General features: G+C 43.8%; 1 protein-coding gene across 1 annotated transcript in view; it reads left to right on the top strand.

The window, feature by feature from the left end:
- Positions 1 to 23,418, top strand: part of DHRSX (dehydrogenase/reductase X-linked) — a 480,717-nt gene extending 457,299 nt beyond the window's left edge. The window contains exon 7 of the mRNA XM_069761561.1: positions 23,052 to 23,418. Coding sequence (XP_069617662.1) covers positions 23,052 to 23,237 — 186 coding nt within the window. The 3' untranslated portion in view covers positions 23,238 to 23,418. The remainder of the gene's footprint in view (positions 1 to 23,051) is intronic.
- Positions 23,419 to 23,755: the final 337 nt, after the last annotated feature.

The following is a 23,755-nucleotide window of genomic DNA, read 5'->3' as shown; positions in this document are numbered from 1 at the left end:
CACACAAGACCGTATTTTCTTCTAAAAAGTTCAACTGGGTTTATTACTCCATAAACCCTAGGGGCAGAAAACACAAAACAACAATCTACATAGCATGGCAAAATACGGTAACAATGTTCACAGCGTGACTCTGTTCCTTCAGGACTGTGACCATACCTTCTTGGTCGAGTCCAATGTTCAGGCTCACTCTGGAGCCAAACACACAGTCTGGTATTACCTGCTTGTCAGTGCTGCAGGCTTTCCACTGGCAGTACCACACGGAACCTGTTTCTGGCTCTGCAGATCCCTGTCCTCACCTCGTGCTGTTCAGGGATCCAGTCCTCCTCCCAGGACCTCCCAACACCCAGGTTACTCGGGATCGCACAGGTGGCCTGCCCGGGTACAATCCAGGATGTCCAACCCCAGCTCTGACCATCCAATACCCAGGTCACCAGTAGCAAAGTCCCACCACGTGCTCTTCAGGGCTTAGCACACCCAACACCGAGGTATCTGCCAGGGCCTTGCACGTAGACCATTCAGGTCCCCTCACTCAGACACTGTGACCCACACCCTGGTCACATTACATACCTTAAACCACTCCCCTGGGTGGGAGTATGGGTGTGTGGCTAGTGTGTCCCGCCCATCTCACATAACTAGCCCTGCCAACCTCCCTTGACTATTATACAACACTTATACTTATAGGACTACAAGTCCCAGAACACCACATCGCTTCAGGCTGGCAGCGCAGAGTCCCCTCCTCTGTGACACATATATTGGCCATTCACCACAATGCTGGACTTTGTCACATCATCACACCCATGCATGCAACTGCCATGCACTCTCACAGCCTCAATACGCCTCTGTGTGCATACTGAGGAGACCATGCAGCGCCCTTTACCTGTTACAGGGATCACTGCATCACACCACACACAGCATAAAGTATACTAGCCACACACAGCATAAGGCATACTAGCCACACACAGCATAAACTACACTAGCCACACACAGCATAAACCATACAAGCCACACACAGCATAAAGTATACAAGCTACACACAGCATAAACTATACTAGCCACACACAGCATAAACTATACTAGCCACACACAGCATAAAGCATACTAGCCACATAAAGCATAAAGTATACTAGCCACATACAGCATAAAGCATACTAGCCACACACTGCATAAAGTATACTAACCACACACTGCATAAAGTATACTAACACCATATACTATCACTCTGAACTGTGAGTAAGAACCAGTCGGTTTGAAACGCGTAAGGCCATGAGTTTCCCTGGTTACTTGCCTTTTTTCTCTGTCCCCCATGACGGCACCACAGAGAGGGGGGTTCTGCCCATCAAGGACAGAAAACCTACAGATAAAAAGGCGGTATCACACTCCCTCATCAGTTTGGTTTCCTGTCCTTGATAGGGAACCTGCAGCAAGCCTACCTTAGGATCTTCGTGGGAATACCGGGGCCAGTCAGACCGATCCAGGCAGCGGGGGTTCCCTGCCTCAGCTGACTAGTTACCCGAAGCACCACCGCTGGGGTCAGTGGGCCTCTAGGGTGCGTGGGGAGTGGCGGCAGGAAGCAAGACCGCTTCTCCCAAAGAATCCTCTTCATCGCATCGCCAGCAGCACACCACCACAAGCGGTCCCTCCGGGTGGGGGGGAAGCAGTCCCAGGTAACTGCTCCTCCAGAACCAAATCTGCCGCCACTGGGGCTCTTGGAGGCCGGGAACCAGGAAGCGTGCTCGCTGAGGCTCGATCCTTTACTGGAGGCGGTCCGCCGCAAAGCACCTCTGGGACCGGTTAGTGCGCATGCATGGGCACTATGACGCGGTTGGGCGCAATGCATGACTGGGTAATCGGTCAGCGTGCACGCGCGGGGCATAATGGCGCACTGGCAGGGGCAGGGCTGGATATTCCAGCCATAAACTAGTTAAAGGGGACAGTACTCGGGCCGGTGCTTCTAAATGGAGCTCGGCCAGTGTTGCCCAGGAGCCATGAGCGACCCAGACTTGCCAGAATCAAGATCCCCACACGCTTGGTCACCACCCCAGCAGCAGCAAAAACGGCGACCACAAGCAAAGGGGAAACAGGCTTCTCATCACCAGCAACATGACACCACTGGGAAAAAACGCTCAGGATCCCAGTACAGCAAAGGCTCCAGCGTAGCATCCGTGGTAAGGGAGAATCCTACAGCCGATACAGATCATCCCCAACCGGTACTGATTGGTCCACCAGGTGGTGAGTGATCTTCGGGAAAGTTCGCAGCCAATAGAGCCCTATTTTTTCTGTTTATCTCTTCTTTATGGGAGAAAAAGTTCAGGGAAATCCAAACACAGGATCTGTGTGCTTTGTAAAGAAGATCTGACCTCCACGTGGGAAAAAAGACTTTGCAGCTCATGTGTAGAACAGACAGTTTGTGAAGGGCTTCCCGGGTTTGCAACAGAGCTTAGGTCACTAATTAAAACCCAGGTAGAGGACACCTTTAGGTCCCTTCAGGAAGGTAAAAAGCGAAGGAAGATCAGACACAGGTCCCCTGAACCCAATTCTCATGACACAAATATCGAAGAAAAAGATTCAGATACCTCTAATTCATCATCATCATAGTCATCTTGCACAGGGGGTCGCAGTTGCTTTCCCTAGAGGAGACAGCCTCCTTGAGGCAGTTAGAAACACCATGGGATTGGCTGACCCCAACCCCAAAAAATCAGTTCAAGATATTATGTTCGGAGGACTTGAACAAGAAAAGAAAAGGAGAGCTTTCCCGCTTAATGAAAAAATCCAGGCCTTGATTAATAAGGATTGGAAAAAACCCATAAGGAAGGCCTTACTTACATCCAAAAGGAAATACCCCTTTGAGGACTCGGCATGCTCCATTTGAGAAAAAGCACCCAAACTGGACGTAGCCATTGCCAAAGTGTCTAAAAAGTTCTCCCTTCCATTTGAAGATATGAGAGTCTTAAAGGACCCCATGGACAAAAAAGCAGATGCTTTCCTGAAAGGTTCTTGGGAAGCAGCTGGGGGAGGGCTAAAACCAGCAGTAGCTGCCGCCTGTACATCCTGTTCCCTAATAGTCTGGCTGGATCAGTTGGAATCTCAGCTTAAGGGTATGTGCACATGTCAGGTTTTTTCCTGACAAAATCCGGAGAACTATGCCAGAAATTCGCGTTTTTTTCCGCGCGGATTTTTCGCGTTTTTTGCGTGGATTTTTTTGCGGATTTTTTGCGGAATTTTTGCATTTTTTTTTTTTTTTTTTTTTTTTTTTCTTGAAAGTCATTTTGGCTTAGAAATCCGCAAAAAATCCGCAAAAAGAATGAGCATGTTCATTTTTTTTGCGGAATGCGTTTTTTTTGCGGAAAAAAACGCATCCATCTGAACAAAAAATCCGGAATGCATTCTAAATGATTGGATGCATATTTTTAGCGTTTTTGATGCGGAATTATAGCGTTTTTATAGCGAAATTCCGCAAAAAAAACGCTAAAAATCCGGACGTGTGCACATACCCTAAAGGGAAAATATCTCAGGACAATATGTTAAACACTTTACCAGTAATGAGACGGGCAGCTGCTTTCCTGGCAGATGCATCCACAGACTCTATCAGACTTGCTGCCAGATCAGCAGTCTTCTCCAATGCGACTAGACAAGCCCTTTGGCTTAAGTGTTGGACGGGAGACCTTCAGAAAAAATTGAAGCTATGCAACATTCCCTGTAAGGGAGAGTTCCTATTTGGCTCCCCTTTAGATGACATCCTAGACAAGGCAGGGGATAAGAAAAAATCCTTCCCCATCCTCTCATACCCATCCTACAAGCGGCCCTTTCGGAGTAAAAGATTCATCTGTAGAAAGCCACCAAGAACACAAGACAGATGGGAGGACAAAAAGAATAAGAATAAAGGGGTTCATGTTCAACAAAAACCCCAGCAATAATAAAAAACCCTCCCAAAGAACTCTTGCCCCAGGTGGGGGGAAGGTTGTCCCTCTTTCGCGCAGCCTGGGAGAGAATAACCAACCTTGCCTGGATACTGGACATAATAAAATTGTGACTAAAGCTCAAATTCCACACCCTCCCTCAACCATCCTTCCTGATAACATCTCTGAGATCCTCAATAGAGGAACAACTAGCTCTGGAACAGTAGGTTACGGGACTGTTGGGGAAGGGTGTTCTTCTGGAGATTTCCCCCCAAGAAAGAGGGAAAGGGTTTTACTCCCCGCTTTTCCTCAGAAAGAAACCGGATGGTTCCTACAGGACAATTATAAACTTTAAGAGTTTAAACAAACACCTGAAATAAAAATGTCGGTAAAAATGTTGTTTCCACTCTGTTTTATGGCGGTGTTAAATTTAAAGGAAGCATATTATCACATCCCCATCCACAAAGACTACCAAACATTTCTCAGGATAGCAGTCCCTTTGGACTGGCCATAGTTCCCCAGGTTTTCACCAAGCTAGTGGCAGTGGTTATTGCACACCTAAAAGAACAAGACACTCTAATCGTCCCATACCTTGATGACTTCCTTGTGATTGGCAATGTCTGGGCATCACACTAGACTCGGTCCATCAGGAATGTCGCCTACCCCTAGAAAAAATTCAAAAAATGGTGGGGTTGGTGTCTCGAGCAATGAATCTCCCCTCCATATCCTTATGAGATGCAATGTCCCTCCTGGGGTCCATGACAACATGCATCCCCGCAGTTCAATGGGCTCGGTTACACACAAGGGAACTTCAGTGGCAGATCTCGTCAGAGGAAATTTCTCTAGAAGGAAATTTAGAAGGTCGGTTCAGTTTCTTGTCAAACACGGCACTCTCACTAAAGTGGTGGGTGAAGGCGAGCAATTTGACCCTAGGCATCCCATGGGTGGTCCCAGTCTCAAAGGTGTTAACCACGGACTCAAACCCCAGGGGCTGGGGGGCACGCCTGAACGATCTTATAGCACAGGGGTCTGGTCAAACGACTTAAGAGCGGTATCTTCCAATATGAAAGAGCTACTGGCAGTGAAATTTGCACTCTTAGAATTCTTGAGCTCCCTTCACTCACATTTTGTCAGGATATTCTCAGACAACAGGGTAGTAGTAGCCTACTTGAATCACCAAGATGGTACCTGATCCCAGTCAATAATGGAGTTACCAAAATCAGTCTGCCAACTAGCCGAGGACAACCTGGGGTCCTTGTTGGCCCTTCACATAAAAGAGGTAGACAATTACAGGACAGACTTCCTGAGTCGGTCTCGTCTGAGACAGGGGGAATGGGAGTTAAACCAATAAGAGTTCAATCAGATCTCAGAATGATGGGGGACATCAGACATAGATCTGTTTGCAAACAATCTGAACTGAAAGGTGGACACCTTCTGTTCCATAACCCCAGTAGGGAACCCCGTCGCACTAGATGCATTTCTGATTCCATGGAATTATCGGCTAGCTTATGCATTTCCCCCAATCACACTAATACCAGCAGTCCTGAGGAAAATACGGGAAGACAGAGCTCGGGTACTTTTAATGCGAACCGCTTAGTGCGCTTAGGACAATCAGAGATAGCATGAGTGGAATCACCACAGTAGAAACACAGCCCATTCAGACGTCTGTGTTCTTGCCGTTCAACTCTGGTCAAAGTCCTATCACACTGCATAGGCTCAGGTTTAAGCTCAGGTAATACCGCCAACTGGTGCACAGATTTACGCTCACGCAAGCGTCGACCGATCTGAATGGCCAAAGACATAGACTCATTCAGACCAGCAGGCATAGGAAATCCCACCATGACATCCTTAAGGGCTTCAGAGAGACCCTTTCTGAAAATAGCTGCGAGCGCACCTTCATTCCATTGAGTGAGTACGGACCACTTTCTAAATTTCTGACAATATACCTCTATCTCATCCTGACCCTGACACAGAGCCAGCAAATTTTTCTCTGCCTGATCCACTGAATTAGGTTCATCGTACAGCAATCCGAGCGCCAGGAAAAACGCATCGATATTACTTAATGCAGGATCTCCTGACGCAAGAGAAAATGCCCAGTCCTGAGGGTCGCCACGTAAAAAAGAAATAATGATCCTAACTTGTTGAACTGGGTCACCAGAGGAGCGAGGTTTCAAAGCCAGAAATAGTTTACAATTATTTTTGAAACTCAGAAATTTAGTTCTATCTCCAAAAAACAAATCAGGAATAGGAATTCTCGGTTCTAACATAGAATTCTGAACCACAAAGTCTTGAATATTTTGTACTCTTGCCATGAGCTGATCCACACATGAAGACAGACCTTTAATGTCCATCGCTACACCTGTGTCCTGAACCACCCAAATGTCTAGGGGAAAAAAAAGGCAAAACACAGTGCAGAGAAAAAAAAATGGTCTCAGAACTTCTTTTTTCCCTCTATTGAGAATCATTAGTACTTTTGGCCTCCAGTACTGTTATGATAAGGTAATTCAGTACCACAATGGACATAGAGGTCAGAGCACATACAGTGATCTGACAATAACCCAAAAACATAGAACGAGCTCTGAGACGTGGGAACTCTGCTGACCGCAATCCCTAATCCTCTCCAACCACACTAGATGCAGCCGTGGATTGCACCTAACGCTCCCTATGCAACTCGGCACAGCCTGAGAAACTAGCTAGCCTGAAGATAGAAAATAAGCCTACCTTGCCTCAGAGAAATACCCCAAAGGAAAAGGCAGCCCCCACATATAATGACTGTGAGTTAAGATGAAAAGACAAAAGTAGAGATGAAATAGATTTAGCAAAGTGAGGCCCGACTTTCTGAACAGAGCGAGGATAGGAAAGGTAACTTTGCGGTCAACACAAAACCCTACAAAAACCACACAAAGGGGGCAAAAAGACCCTCCGTACCGAACTAACGGCACGGAGGTACACCCTCTGCGTCCCAGAGCTTCCAGCAAGCAGGAAAAAACAAATAGACAAGCTGGACAGAAAAAAACAGCAAAGCGGAACTTAGCTATGCAGAGCAGCAGGCCACAGGAACGATCCAGGAGTAAACAGGTCCAATACTAGAACATTGACTGGAGGCCAGGATCAAAGCACTAGGTGGAGTTAAATAGAGCAGCACCTAACAACTTCACCACATCACCTGAGGAAGGAAACTCAGAAGCCGCAGTACCACTTTCCTCCACCAACGGAAGCTCACAGAGAGAATCAGCCAAAGTACCACTTGTGACCACAGGAGGGAGCTCTGCCACAGAATTCACAACAGAACCTGTCACCCCGAAAATCGCGGGTGAGGTAATCCCACCGGCATCAGGGGCTTATCTGCAGCATTCTGTAATGCTGTAGATAAGCCCCCGATGTTACCTGAAAAAGGAGAAAAAGACGTTAGATTATACTCACCCAGGGGCGGTCCCGCTGCTGGTCAGGTCGGATGGGCGTCTCCGGTCCGCTCCGGCGCCTCCTATCTTCTTTCCATGACGTCCTCTTCTGATCTTCAGCCACGGCTCCGGCGCAGGCGTACTTTGCTCTGCCCTCTTGAGGGCAGAGGATAGTACTGCAGTGCGCAGGCGCCGGAAAGGTCAGAGGCCCGGCGCCTGCACACTGCAGTACTTTGTCTGCCCTCAAGAGGGCAGAGCAAAGTACGCCTGCGCCGGAGCCGTGGCTGAAGATCAGAAGAGGACGTCTTGTAATGAAGACGCTGCAGCGGACCGGAGACGCCCATCCGACCTGACCAGCAGCGGGACCGCCCCTGGGTGAGTATAATATAACGTCTTTTTCTCCTTTTTCAGGTAACATCGGGGGCTTATCTACAGCATTACAGAATGCTGTAGATAAGCCCCTGATGTCGGTGGGATTACCTCACCAGCGATTTTCGGGGTGACAGGTTCCCTTTAAATTACGCTAGTACCAAGAAATAATCACGCGGTATCTCTACTTAAACTTTAGTAATGTTAAATATTTTTTTTAATAACCTAACGTTCCTTTCATGCTCTGTAAACAACTGATGTGGGAGAGAGGTACCGCCTTTTTATCTGTAGGTTTCCTGTCCTTGATGGGCGGAACCCCTCTCCCCGTGGTGCCATCATGGGCTCAGAGAAATACCTTTATCGGTAAGTAACTATATTTTTCTAAACTAATGGTTTAATACCATAATTTTAACCATGTTATACATTAAAGATTTGTATTGTTAAATAATTATTCACCGATGGATCTGTTGATGAATACCTTTCCCTCTTTGATACTGCTTGTTTGCTGCTAACACGAACTTCTCTCCGTGCATGGCCATTAGATTCTACTGTGATGAGCTGGATTTTTTCTACAAGGTTTTTAGTAAATGCCATAAACACAACACGCTGCTTACACTGTATTCAGTATACACACCACACACTACATACTCTACACACAAAATAAATTATACCCTCCACACACTACATACACTACTCACAGCTTTACGTATACTCACCATACACTACAGAAACTAATCACTGTTTACACTTACTGTTGTGAACAGCTGATTAACCGACCGAGCTTAAAGGGAGCCTGTCACCCGTTTTTCTTGTATGAAAAAATACCACCACCTTCATCCGTGCCTGCGCTGCATTCCACAGAGTTGGAAATGATCCACTGACTACCCCTGTATAGCAGCAAAAAAATGTTTTGAATTGCTCCCTCACTGTATGCAAATTTTGAATGGTCCGGTCTGATGGGCATCATTGCTTTGGCGTCTGCTGGACCATGTCACATAAACAGTTATGTTTTATGTTCTGGCCGCAGTAGGGCACATCAGAGTGCACCTGCACAAGCCAGCAATTTCCCTGCGCAGACTCGAGATTTCCTTGAGGTCTGTGGACACAGGTCGCATCATCCACATCAGTCTAAACCAGAGGATGACGATTAACAGCGGAAAGTAGGGACAAATGCCGCAGCAATGATGCCTATCGAACAAGACTGTCCGGATTTGCATACAACATTGGAGCAATTGAAAAGGATTTTTAGGGAATATACAGGGGGAGTCATGGGATAGTACACAAGTTTGCGGAATGCAGCACAGGCGCTGATGAACATGGTGGTATTTGATCACATACGGAAAAAACTGTTGACAGGTTCACTCTAATTTTGCTTGTTATTACTGTTTTATATCAGCTTTTATCACTTAATCTGAAGAAGCATTAAGTCTGGTGACTTGCTGCTACTGTTTTTACATGTAAAGTGTTCTTCCCTGTAGCACCTAATGAAAAAGCACATAATTTACTGCTTTTTATAAAGTTTATATAAAGCCGCAAACTATTCTGCTCCTGTTATTCAGTCTCTGAACTTTAATCAACAGCTCACAACACAATATGATGCCCCCACAGTCCTCACACACAGTCTGATATCTCCATATAGTATGATGTTCCTACACAGCTCCCTATGTAGTAAGATGTCCCCACACAGCTCCTCCCCACACAGCAAATCAAACAGTACAACACCACAAACCCTCTCATACTGTATAATGTCCCTTCACACATTATGATGTCCCACAAAGCCTTCCACACTGTATGCTGTCCCCACACAGTATAATATCTCCACAGAGCCCCAACGCATTATATTCTGACACAGCCCCACTACACAGTATGTCCGAAAAAAAGCACCACTAAACAGTATGCCTCCAGAAAGCTACACAGTATGATGTCCCCACACAGTATGTATTATGCTTTTACCCAAAACAAGATGGAGCACGGCAAGACAGGAGGGCGAGGAAGCTCTGCTACTAGGGAAGAATATAAGGGGGCACTCTTAATACTTGCCTGCACCACCCCGAGCTCCCAAGCATCCCTAGACGGGTTCTTTCATCCCATGTTGCAATCACCTTCCTGTCTCTGTCTTACCTGATTAGTGAGTAGGGCAGCAGGAACGCTAGTTCTGCTCTACGGTAAAGACACAGGGGAAACTGATAGGAATAACAGAAAGCCGCATTCGTACAAAAACTATCTCAATCGAGTTGGAAATAGAGAAGGAAAGGGTAAGGCAAACCAAATGGGTAAAGAGTAACCTGTAAGGAAAATACCACTAAACAATAGTGAGACATACCCCTAGAGCAATATACAGTGGGTACGGAAAGTATTCAGACCCCTTTAATTTTTTCACTCTTTGTTTTATTGCAGCCATTTGGTATATTCAAAAAAATTCATTTTTTCACATTAATGTACACTCTGCACCCCATCGTGACTGAAAAAAAACAGAAATGTAGAAATATTTGCAAATTTATTAAAAAAGAAAAAGTGAAATATCGCATAGTCATAAGTATTCAGAATACTGGATTTGGAGATCCTCTGCCATTCTTCCTTGCAGATCCTCACCAGTTCCATCAAGTTGGATGGTGAACGTTGGTGGACAGCCATTTTCAGGTCTCTCCAGAGATGCTCAATTGGGTTTAGGTTAGGGCTTTGTCTTGTTGGAAGGTGAACCTTCAGCCAAGTCTGAGGTCCAGAGCACTCTGGAATAAGTTTTCATGCAGGATATCTCTGTAATTGGCCACATTCATGTTTCCTTCAATGGCAACCAGTCATCCTGTCCCTGCAGCTGAAAAGCACCCCAATAGCATGATGCTGCCACCACCATGTTTCACTGTTGGGATTGTATTGGACAGGTGATGATCAGTGCATGGTTTTCTCCACATACCTCTTAGAATTGTAACCAAAAAGGTCTATCATTGTCTCATCAGACTAGAGAATCTTATTTCTCATAATCTGGGAGTCCTTCATGTGTGTTTTAGCAAAATGCGGACTTTCATATGTCTTGCACTGAGGAGAGGTTTGCGTCGGGCCACTGTGCCATAAAGTCCCATCTGGTGGAGGGCTGCAGTGATAGTTGACTTTGTGAAACTTTCTCCCATCTCCTTACTGCATCTCTGGAGCTCAGCCACAGTGATCTTGGGGTTCTTCTTTACCTCTCTCACGAAGGGTCTTCTCCCACTATTGCTCAGTTTGGCTGGATGGCCAGGTCTAGGAAGACTTCTGGTGGTACCAAAATTCTTCCATTTAAGGATTATGGAGGCCACTGTGCTCTTAGGAACCTTGAGAACTGCCGAAATTCTTTCGTAACCTTGGCCAGATCTATGCCTTGCCACAACTCTGTCTCTGAGCTCCTCGGCCAGTTCCTTTGACCTCATGATTCTCATTTGGTCTGACATGCGCTGTGAGCTATGAGGTCTTATGTAGACAGGTGTGTGCCTTTCCAAATCAAATCCTATCAGTTTACTTAAACACAACTGGACGTCAATAAAGGAGTAAAACCATCTCAAGGAGGATCACAAGGAAATGGACAGCATGTGACTTAAATATGAGTGTCTGAGCAAAGGGTCTGAATACTTATGACCATGTGATATTTCAGTTTTTATTTTTTAATAAATATTCAAAAATGTCTACGTTTCTGTCAAGATGGGGTGCAGAGTGTACATTAATGAGAAAAAAATGAACTTTTTTGAATTTACCAAATGGCTGCAATGAAACATAGTGAAAAATGTAAATGGGTCTGAATACTTTCTGTACTCACTGTACATTATGTTGTGATTATAGTGCTAATGTTCATTATAGTTTGAGTTTTTACTAAACTTATCCTACATTTGTATGATCTGTTCTATTTTCTTTCTGACAAAAACCAAGGAAAAAACCCTGCTAAATGCTATACGTAGTTGATTTTACCACCTCTTATGCGATCTTTGCTATCATGAACTACCTCTTGAAATAGAATCCAAGATGTTTCCATCAGTAAGTCTTTCGTCTTCTCCTATTGAGAAAATTACCATAGAGATATATTAATTTTTCTAAGTTTCAATAAATGGGATGAAAGCAGAAAGGTTGTCAGACACTAGAACAATTCCTTAAATAAAGCACTGCTCCTGTGGTGCAACAGTCTGCCAATATGACAGCAGTTCCTGCCGACATGTCCATTGGACATGTTTTGTAGTAGAATCGATGAACATCATGATAAATTTGATGCCATGGGGCAAGACTGCAGTCCATGACACTCTACATGAATCTGTCTGGAATGATTTCCCATCTGCTACTGCTTTTTTTTGTCTTTTTTAACAAATATTACGATAATATATTTAGGCATCTGAAACGGTTTCTACTAAAATGACAAATTCTTTAAGACTTGCTTACTATTAAATATTAATACCAGCATCAAAACTGCTAAACAGTGCTTCAAATGTTTTTCATTATCTTCTCATCCTCTTCTACTAAGATATAGTCATGCAAAATGTAAAAGATGGTAAACAAAATCAGTGGGAAATTCCTATCAAGGGAGATTTAAAAGCCAAAAATAAATGTTTCATGTGTTTTCCATGTCAGTGCTCACCATCACACGCTTTAGAACACGATGCATGCGGTGTTCGGTGAATGTCAAGTTGCAAGTTGTTTTAGGGAATATGTTGCCTTTAGATGAGACTTCTGCAAAATAAAAACTCACATTGCTCGTTATTTTATCAAGGACGTCTTACTTCATTGCTGGACAGGAGCAATGGAGAGATTGCATCTGTGCCTTGCCACCCTTTTTGTAGCAGTGGAATTTTAAAATACCATATTTTTCTGATTATAAGACGCACTTTTATGATCCCCAAAATTAGGGGGAAAGTGGGGCTGCGTCTTATGATCCGAACACTGTTCTTATCAAGGGGTCAATGCTGCGGGTCCAGAGCTGGGGGTGTTGTAGTGGAGGTGCGGCAGTCCTGCGGTGTGCGGTGGTAGTCCTGCGGTGTGCGGTGGTGGTACGGTGGCGAGCGACAGCCCTGTGGCGGCCACATAAGGTGGCCGCCATTCTTCTGGGGTCCGGCTTCTCACTCGGAACAGGAGTAGACGAGGAAACCCAAGATCTCCATCCACACCTGCCTCTATGGGATGTCTACAGAAAAATGGCCGCGAATGCTGCACAGGCACAGATGGAGCTCTCAGACCGGCCTCGGTGACGTCACCGCTGGTCAATGATGCTGCGCTCACAGCAGCTCATTCACCATTGGTTTTCAGCCTGGATGATCGCACCTGGGGGAAAACTGTTTTTCCCCCAGACATGAATTACGGTGTGGGACAGAACAACCGTCAGGTATAGTATAATGTTTTTTTTTAATTTTATTTTTTTTTACAGGAGATCGAGGGCTTAAGTAGAATAGACGTTTGGTCAATATAACTTTGATTGTTATTTTTAAATAAAAAAGTAAGTGTGTTTTGTTTTATTTCTAAGAATAGAACCCCACTTGCCACCGCTACAGGGCAAGTGGGAAGAGCTGGACAAAGCAACAGAATTGGCGCATCTAATGGATGCGCCTTTTCTGGGCAGCTGCAGGCTGCTATTTTTAGGCTGGGGGCCTATATCAGTGGCCCCTTACCAGCCTGAGAATGGGGGACCCCAAGCCATTTTTGTTTTATTATTTATTTAAATAATAAAAAATAAGGCATGGGAACCCTTCTATTCTTGGTAACCAACCTTGCTGAAGCTGACAGCTGAGGGTTGCAGGTGGGTTTTACCTAGCTGGTTATAGAAAATAAGGGGGGAACCCACGCTGGGTTTTTCATTCATTTATTTAGTCATGGTATATTGCATGTGGCAGGTGAGGAATACCCCCATCATAAGTGTCACTGTTATTAGCGACAGCAGGTGTAGGTTGATGGGAATAATAGTCCAAAAAGCCCCCACCTGCTGTCTCTGTTTTGACTTGAATATAACTCTCATCATTCTCCTCTTCTCACACCGATCACCGGCAGAGCAGGGTAGAATGATGAGAGCCGTCTTCAGCACCCGGCGCCGGGGAACAGCGCTTACTGTAGTGCTTCTTCCCCATCGCAGATGCGTGTCACACAGATGGCATCCATGAGTGTTCTCCATTTGCACGTGTATGGGACATTTTGCAGCCATGTTTATGTGTTGGGCACATGGACACACGGTCCATGGAAACACACTGACATGTGCACAGACCCATTCGTTTGAATGGGTATACCTGTGTCAGTGTCTCCGATACGTGTGAAAACCGTCACTATACGTACCAGAGTCATGGATGTGTGAAAGAGGCCTAAAGCTGAGGAGGGAGAGAAGAGCGATTCTCCTTCTCCTCTCCAGGTATGGATAGTGATTGGTGGAGGGAACTGTTGCTGAGCTGTCTCCACCAATCACTTATCTGTCCCTGCACACGATTTAATGTTGCAACTACAACTACAGTACTCACAAGTCTGAGATCCTTTTAGGAAAGGTGAGCAAACAACCCCCATTATCCGTCAGAATATACTGTATCAATGGGTATATTCTGAAGGATGATGGGGGTACTAGCCATATTTAGTGTAAATATACACTGTAATGTAATGCACAAAGTGTTTATTGCAATTGTGAGTACCACCTCTCTCATCTTTCAGAATACATTCATGTATACAGTAAGTGGGTGTATTCCTGAGGATGAGAGGGAGGTAGTCACAATATACGGTACTGCAGGCACTGTACTGTAATTCACAGATCCCCCATAACCGAGAGTCATCAACAGATAATATTTTTGAATTTTATTAAAGGTTTTTGCACACTATTTGGCTCAAAATATTTTTTTCTTATTTTCCTCTCTAAAATCAAGGTCCGTCTTATAGTCAGGTGTGTCTTATAAAGGGAAAAATACGGTAAATGTCCAGCCTTGAATAATAGTTTGGTTTTAGATTTGAAATTCTGGGCTGATTTGCTTCCCAAAAATTTTTATTATGCAGCAGTTGGGGCAGTTATTGAGGCAGAGCTTGAATTCCAGGCATAACCATAAATGTTTTTATAACATTTTGGCTACATAAAGTCACTAGTCATTTTTGCAGTCAGCCAATATGTTATCACTTAAAGGGAAATGTTCACAATATATATTTCTTAAATATAATTAAATAAGTAGATTGATTTTTTTTTTTGTTTGGTGTGTTTTTTTCCAAGAATATGGAAATACAGCTAATTATTTCTTTTTCATATTTTACAGTATTGACCAGTAGAGAAACCAATATGAGTTGAAAAATGTTTATTGTAGATTTGACCTAGTCCCTCGTCTACTAAAGACCTGACATTTTCCCTACCATTGTGGCTACCCACCAGTAAAGTACAGGTGCTTATTGTTGATCCTGGTGCCATTTGCCATTGACAACAGCACAGGGGCAGACATACCATTAGTACAACCTGTGCAGTTGCACAGGAGCCCAAGAGGTAAGGGGGACCCACTTCCACCTTTGAAATTAGGAGGAAATGTGCATTATGATGAGCTATGGACTGTAAAGAGCCTTTATATTGTTCTTGCCCAAGGGCCCTCATTTGGCTGGGCCACCACTGCCACAGTGATAGCCATTTCATCATGTCTTGGCAGCTACAGGATCTTCTACCCCCCCCCCCCCCCCAACTCCAATTAGGCTGAAAGATGCACATACCATAGAGCAGATCCCAGCAAACTGCAGCCTGCGAGCCACATCTGGCTTTTTGGCTGTTGTAGTCTGGCTATCAGGTCGAGACAGCCAAAGTGCTGAAACAGTGGCCCACAAGCCACACCATGACCTCCCACACCCACCGTCCATCTACCGCCACCCGCTGTCACCGCTATCTGCATCCTCAAGATGCAGACAACAGTGAAAACATTGGTGAAGGACGGGGCCACCGGCTCAATCTTCCACCAATCAGTGTGTGAGACAGTAGACGTGATGACATTATTTCATCACTTTGCCTCTTAGACTCGGTGCACAGGAGGCCAGAGCAGAGTTCCATGTGAATGGGAGCGATTATGTGGTGTTGTTTTTTTATGTGCATGGGATATTTATATGTATATACGGTGGGTTCTACTCCTTCATTGGAGGCCAGCTGTGTTTAATTAAACTGATCGGACTTGATTTGGAAAGGCACACACCTGTCTATATGAGACCTCACAGCTCACACTACATGTCAGACCAAATGAGAGGAGCTCAGAGACAGAATTGTGGCAGATCTGGCCAAGGTTACAAAAGAATTTCTGCAGTACTCAAGGCTCCTAAGATCACAGTGGCCTCCATAATCCTTAAATGGAGAAGCTTGGGACCACCAGAAGTCTTCCTAGACCTGGCCATCCAGCCAAACTGAGCAATCATGGGAGAAGAGCCTTGGTGAGAGAGGTAAAGAAGAACCCCAAGATCACTGTGGCTGAGCTCCAGAGATGCAGTCAGGAGATGGGAGAAAGTTCCACAAAGTCAACTATCACTGCAGCCCACTGCAGTGATGAGACAAAGATATACCTTTTTGGTGATAATTCTAAGAGGTATGTGTGGAGAAAACCAGGCACTGCTCATCACCTGCCCAATACAATCCCAACAGTGAAACATGGTGGTGGCAGCATCATGCTATGGGGGTGTTTTTCAGCTGCAGAGACAGGACGACTCAGTTTAAAGGTACCATGAATGCATCCAAGTACAGAGATATCCTGGATGAAAACCTATTCCAGAGTGCTCTGAACCTCAGACTTGGCCAAAGGTTCACCTTCCAACAAGACAATGACCCTAAGCACACAGCTAAAATAACATAGGAGTGGCTTCAGAACAACTCTGTGACCATTCTTCACTGGCCCAGACAAAGCCCTGACCTAAGCCCAATTGAGCATCTCTGGAGAGACCTGAAAATGGCTGTCCACCAACATTCACCATCCAACCTGATGGAACTGGAGAGGATCTGCAAGGAAGAATGGCAGAGGATCCCCAAATCCAGGTGTGAAAAACTTGTTGCATCATTCCCAAGAAGACTCAAGGCTGTACTAGCTCAAAAATGTGCTTCTACTCAATACTGAGCAAAGGGTTTGAATACTTATGACCATGTGAAATTTCAGTTTTTCTTTTTTAATAAATTTGCAAAAATTTCTACATTTCTGTTTTTCTTTCAGTCAAGATGGGGTGCAGAGTGTACATTAATGAGAAAAAAATGAACTTTCTTGAATTTACCAAATGGCTGTAATGAAACAGAGTGAAAATTTTAAAGGGATCTGAATACTTTCCGTACCCAATGTAGGAGGCTATGTGAGGCTCACACTGTATATATGGAGGCTATGTGGGACTCACACTGTATATATGGAGGCAATGTGGGGGCTCATACTGTATATAGGAGCCCATGTGGGGGCTTATACTGTGTATAGGAAGGCTATGTGGGAAGGCTATGTGGGGCACATGCTGCATATTGTGAAGCTATGGGGGGCTCTCACTCTATATTGTAAGGCTATATGAGGGCTCATGCTGTATGTAGGGAGGCTATGTTGGGTCTAAATGTAAAGATTACACATTTACTTTGGATTTTAGACAAAAACATGTTGCCATTTTTATACATTTTAAGAATTACAAAAAGGAAAATGGGCCAATGCAAAAGTTTGGGCCCTCTCTCAGATTTATGTGCTCAGATAACTTTGACCAAAGTTTTAAACCTTAATTAGCCTGTTAGGGTTCTGGCTTGTTCACTATCATTATCAGGAAAAGGCATGTGATGGAAAATCCCCAGCTTTATAAAAATCCAGCCTCCTTTAAGCTTGTGCCAAAAAACTGCAGCAATGAGTTCTTCTAAGCAGCTGCCTAGCACTCTGAAAATGAAAATGGTGAAAATGGAAACCCACAAAGAAGGAGGAGGCTATATGAAGATAGCAAAGCATTTTTGAGTTTCCCTTTCCTCAATTCGAAATGTAATTAAGAAATGGCAGTAACAGGAACAATGGAGTTCAAGATTAGGTCTGGAAGACCAAGAAAAATTTCAGTGAGAGCTACTCGTAAGATTGCTAGAGAGGCAAATCAGAACCCACGCTTGACTGCAAAAGACTTTCTGAAAGATTTAGCTGACTCTGAAGTTGTTGTACATTTTTCTACTGTTCTGAGACACCTGCGCAAATATGGCCTTCATGGAAGAGTCATCAGAAGAAAACCTCTCCTGCGTCCTCACTATAAAATTCAGTGTCATTACTATGAAGCGATGGCCGGGGGACCACCACGGTGCAGGAAGACTACCGTACACAAGATGAGGTGCAAATAACAATGGGTAGATTTATTGGAAGGCAAGGAATGAAGTGGATGAGGAAGATGCAAACAGGGGTATGCAATGGCAAAAGATAATTATATTCTTTAGCTTGTCATAAAATAGCATGGTGCTCCAACTGTTACAGACTCAATATGTCACACAAGTAAATGCAAACGACAAACAAAGAACGATGCTACACTATGTATAACCTCCCTGACCTTTACTAAGCAGGCCTCATGGCTGCTGTGTTCTGACTATTAACGCCTACATTAGGCCCTGACATGGCCACAAAACAGGAACAAACTCAATGATGGTGGGGACTCAGATCCAGTCCCAGGTGCCCCCAACAGTCTAGTACGGTGGTGCACATGGCTTTCTGCCAGCTCCGTGAAACATGGTCTTTTCCTTGCTTCTGGGTCCTGGAGGTGCTCCTGGAAACTGTAAATCCCTTTCTTGGTATCTTCGTGGCTTCTCAAACTAGCACAGGACAGCCACCCTTGCTGCACCCGGAAAAGTCTTTCAAATTTCACAAGTCCACTCCGTTACAGGCTGTGAGTCCTCTCTTGCAGCAAACAGCACAAAGTTCTCTCTCCAGCAGCTTCAGCTCACACACACTGTTCAGGCTCCACCCCTACAATCTGCACAGTCCAGTTCATTTACACAGTCTATTGCAGGGGAGAAGCAGAACATTCCATCACGTCAGACAAGGGGGTGCAGTCTCTTAAAGTGACAGCGTTTTCCGTACTGTCCATAACAGCACCACCCTCCTACAAGTATGCAAAAGAATATCTAAAAAAGCCCTTTTAAAATAAAACTGTTTGGCCACAATAATCAAAGGTATGTGTGGAGAAAAAAGGGCACAGAATTTCAGGAAAAGAACAACTCGCCAGCCATTAAGGGGGTGGATCAATCATGCTTTGGGGTTGTGTTGCAACCAATGACACTGTTAACATTTCACAGGTAGAGGGAAAAATTGATTCAATGAAATTTCAACAAATTGTTGATGGAAACATAATCCCATCTGTTAAAAAAGCTGAAGTTAAAGAGGATGGCTTCTACAAATAGATAATGATCCTAAACACATGACAAAATCCACAATAGACTACGTCAAAAGGTGCAAGCTGTGGGTTTTGCATAGGCTGTCACAGTCCCCTGATCTGAGCATCATTAAAATCTGTGGCTAGACCTCAAAATAGCAGTGCATGTAAGATGTCCTAGGAATCTCACAGAACTGGAAGAATTTTCAAAGGAAGAACAATGAAAATCCCTAAAACAAAAATTGAAAGACTCTTAGCTGGCTACAAAAAAAAACATTTACAAGCTGTGATACTTGCAAAAAAGGGTGCTGCTAGGTACTAGCCATGCAGGGTGCCCAAACTTTTGCGTTGGCCTATTTTCATTTTTGTAATTTTTAAAATATAAAAAATGACTACATATACTTCTCAAAAAATAAAGGGAACATTAAAATACCACATCCTATATATCTCTGAGTTAAATATTCTGCTTGCAAATCTTAATGTGTTGAGAATAAGAAAAAAGTATGATCTATGTAAATCAAGATTAATATCCCATGATTGTCTGTTTTTTTGAATGATGCTCAAAATCAAATGAAATTACAGGCTGATACAACTTCAGTGGAAGTGCCTCAAGACAAGGAAATGATGCTCAGTAGTGTGTGTGACCTCCACGTGCCTGTATGCCCTCCATACAATGCCTGGGAATGCTCCTGATGAGATGGCAGATGTTGTTCTGAGGGATCTCCTCCGAGAGCTGGATTAAAGCATCAGTCAACTTCTGAAGTCTGTGGTGTAGTGTGGTGTTGGTGGATTGTCATGATGTCCCAGATGTGCTCAGTTGGATTCAGGTGTGGGCAGGCCAGTCCATAGCATCAATGCCTTCATCATGCAGGAACTGCTGACACACTTCAGCCACATGAGACCTAGCTTTGCCATGCATTAGAATGAACCCAGGGCCCAGTGTGTCTGCATATTGTCTCACAATGGGTCTGAGGATCTCATCCCAGTACCTAATGGCAGCCAGGGTACTTCTGGCTATCACATGGAGGGCTGTGCGGCCCTCCAAATAAATGCCTCCCCCACACCATTACTGACCCACTTCCAAACCGGTCATGCTGGAGGATGTTGCAGGTAGCTGAACGTTCTCCATGGTGTCTCCAGAGTCTTTCACGTCTGTCACATGTACACAGTGTGGACCTGCTCTCATCCGTGAAGAGCACATGGTGCCAATGTTAAATTTGTCAATCTTGGTGTTCTCTGGAAAATGCCAATCAACCTGCACTGTGTTGAGCACTTATGGACGTCAGGCCTCTCCTGGTGTACTGTCCTTTTTCCTGTTATCTGCTCCATGCTTTGGATACTGTGCTGACAGATACAACTACCCTTCTTACCACAGCTCGCATTGATGTGCCCTCCTGGATGAGCTGCACTACCTGAGCAACTTCTGTGGGTTGTAGAGACTGTCTCATGGTACTGTACATTAATTCTAGTGCAATGACAAAATACGTAAGAGACCAAAACAGCCAAAAAGGATGAGAGCGGAGAAATGTTCTGTGGTCACCCCCTCCTTTATAGGGGTTGTGTTGGTAATTGTCTATCATTTCTACCTGTTGTCTGTTCCATTTGCACAACAGCAGGAGCAATTGATTCACAATGCAACTGTGTTGCTTCATAACTGGACAGGTTCATTTCAGAGCAGTGTGATTGTTTTGGAGTTGCATTGTGTTGTTTAAGTGTTCCCTTTATTTTTTTGAGCAGTGTATTTTTTGGCCTAATATACAAAGTTAATGAGTCATCTTTAACTTTAAGCCTTTTAGAGATCATTTCATCTTCAATTTGCCTAACTGTTCACAATAACAGTAATTTTGACTAGGGATTCCCAACCTTTTTCATGCCGCTGCACACTATAGGGGGCTATGGTAGGGCTTATATTGTATACTAGATTGTGGCCCGATTCTAACGCATCGGGTATTCTAGAATATGCATGTCCCTGTAGTATATGGACAATATGGACTGATTGGTCGAGGCAACCTTTATGACATCATCGTCGCCATGGCAACCATTATGACATCTACGTCGATACTGTGCCCGTCGCTGAATCAGAAACGTGGGATTTCTATGTCCTTTATGACATCATCGTCGCTGTGCCCGTTGCTGATTGGTCGAGGCCTGGCGGCTTCGACCAATCAGCATCGTCGCTGTGCCCGTCGCTGATTGGTCGAGGCCTGGTGGCCTCGACCAATCAGAGACGCGGGATATCTACGTCCTTTATGACATCATCGTCGCTGTGCCCGTCGCTGATTGGTCGAGGCCTGGCGGCCTCGACCAATCAGAGACGCGGGATTTCTACGTCGATGCTGTGCCCCGACCAATCAGAGAGGCGGGATTTCCAGGACAGACAGACAGACAGAAAGACAGACAGACGGAAAAACCCTTAGGCAATTATATATATAGATATGAGGTTATGCAGAATTATACGTTATAAAGGTTGGGCTGTATGTGGACTCATACTGTATATAGGGGGATGTCAGCATACTTGTGCTCAATATTATGTGATACATTATACTCATATATTAATATTAATTGTATTTTAATATTAACATTGAGCACAATTAATTTCAGCCTATTGGTTCTGCCCTCCACAACAGTCACGGTCTCTAATGTGGTCTCTCGGGAAAATTAATTGCCCACCCCTGCCGTAGAGTATGCACAGTTCCCAGCAGATAATGCTCCAGCATCATTGTAGTCATATGGTTTGTGTATTTTGTGCATCACCTGAGACATGCACTGAAACACTGCACAGATGCTATTACAGATAGCAATATTGAGCTAAAGGTATTTTGACCATTATTAAATCTTTTATTAACAAATGATTCAGCCAGAATCTTGAACTTGAAAATTACTTGGTGGATAATGACTTTAATGCAGTGCTACTGGAGCTGAAGGCCGGTGATGGTTAGCCGACTGCAGCAATCTCGGGGTTAACAACATAAATGACTCATTGTGTACTTATTTTAATGTGATGCCGAGTTCAGTAAAGAAATAATACGTAAAATAAGAAATATTTTTAATTTCTTTTAATTTAAATAGATAGTGAGGCTCAAATCTGGTCTTTGTCTGGTGTGGGAAGCCCTGTTTAAAGTCCAAATTTATAAAGCTTATTTCAGCTAGTATACTTAATTTTTTTTTACTCCTTTTTCTTTTTTCACTTTCTCTTCTCAAGTTAGTTATTATTCAGTTATAATTAAAACTAGATTATCGAGATAATACCCATTAGAATTTGTGTGATTCAATTAATTGTCCGATTCCATCGGCCATGACAGTGGTGGCCACTGCACAGGAGCTGGATTACCTTCTTTAACCTTACAGCAGTCATGGCTCTTCTTATGATTACCTGGCCGAATGTGATGATTATACATTTGCATCCCGAAAACAATGATGAAATCATACTAGGCTGGCCAATCAAGAGAAAAGTCTTGGATGCCTGAAGGCAAGAGGCAGTACTCCCACTACCATACATTAGGCACAGAATACTGTTGTGGCCGATGAAATGGGATGCGCAATACATTAGTCCCAAGTGTATCATCCATATATATGCAGAATTACACTATATTCCCTTTTGTTGAAGAGAATCTGTTACGAGGTTTTTGGTGCTGTGGAGAGATTCTAACTCTGGATAACTGGGCCTCTTTCTATAATTTGATAAATTGCTGCAGCTCTGCTAGTCCTCTAAAGGATGAGATCCCAGTATGTAGTCCCACTTTGATATTCATGAGCTCTGTCGTACCATGCCCCCTCCAGTGATTGACAGCTATTGGTTTATGCACTGTGTAGGCATTAAACTATCAATCAATGCCAGGGGCAGGGTTAGGCAGAGCTCATCATTGAGAGAACTAGCAGGTCTCGGAACATAAAACAGTGATTTTGTCAAAGCTACAAATTTAAAGCCAAATAAATAGCACATTGCTAGGTCTCTGTCCCTATTATGTTGTCCTCCGATTGTGAAGCATAAGATCCCCTTTAAATGTAATATATTTTTTATTGAATGATGTTGATAAAATCAGCACTGACAGACAGTAATTGGTATTAATTGTGACCATATTTCTTGTAATTTATCACAATACAGAGTGCAGAAGACGGAGCTGCCACCACAATTTATACATCAGTTTCACCAGACCTTGAAGGAATTGGAGGCTGCTACTTATATAATGGTGAAAGGACCAAATCTGCTGATTTGTCTTATAATATAGAACTTCAGAAGAAACTGTGGACTGAAAGCTGCAAGATGGCCACCCTCCCAGCTTCATCATAACGCTTTCAACCGATCTGTTATTATATTAGTTTTTCACCTTCATAAACTCAAGCCTTTCAACATGCAGCCATTGGGATCTCAACTATTACATGATTTATTTGTGACACTTTTCTCTCGGGAGCCAATATATTTGTTTAGGTATTAAAATTACTGTCATTAAAAAAATGGATCAAATTAAAAATGTTGTAATCATAATATTCAAACCGTGTGTAATAGACAAGGTGCAATTTGAATCATTACAGTGATTATATACAACTTTTGCCTGAAGGATTCTGTCCTATAATTTTGTGCCATGAATATTAATGACTAACTGTGAACTGATCAGGCAAGTTGTATTCATCTTTCTTCAGAAGAGTCCTTTATGAATTCATTATGATGTACGGCTTGCTTTGGGTATACTGATATGTTTCATACCAAGAGTAGAATTATTCCATTGACACACATTGCGGCCTTAATAATTGTGATGAGTTCATTAGATATTCACTTGGATGTAATAAGTAATTTCAGAAAGCTTAAGT

This window comes from Ranitomeya imitator, chromosome 3 (assembly GCF_032444005.1).
Source record: "Ranitomeya imitator isolate aRanImi1 chromosome 3, aRanImi1.pri, whole genome shotgun sequence".
NCBI lineage: Eukaryota > Metazoa > Chordata > Amphibia > Anura > Dendrobatidae > Ranitomeya > Ranitomeya imitator.
This window is presented reverse-complemented; position numbering and strand designations above follow the sequence as displayed.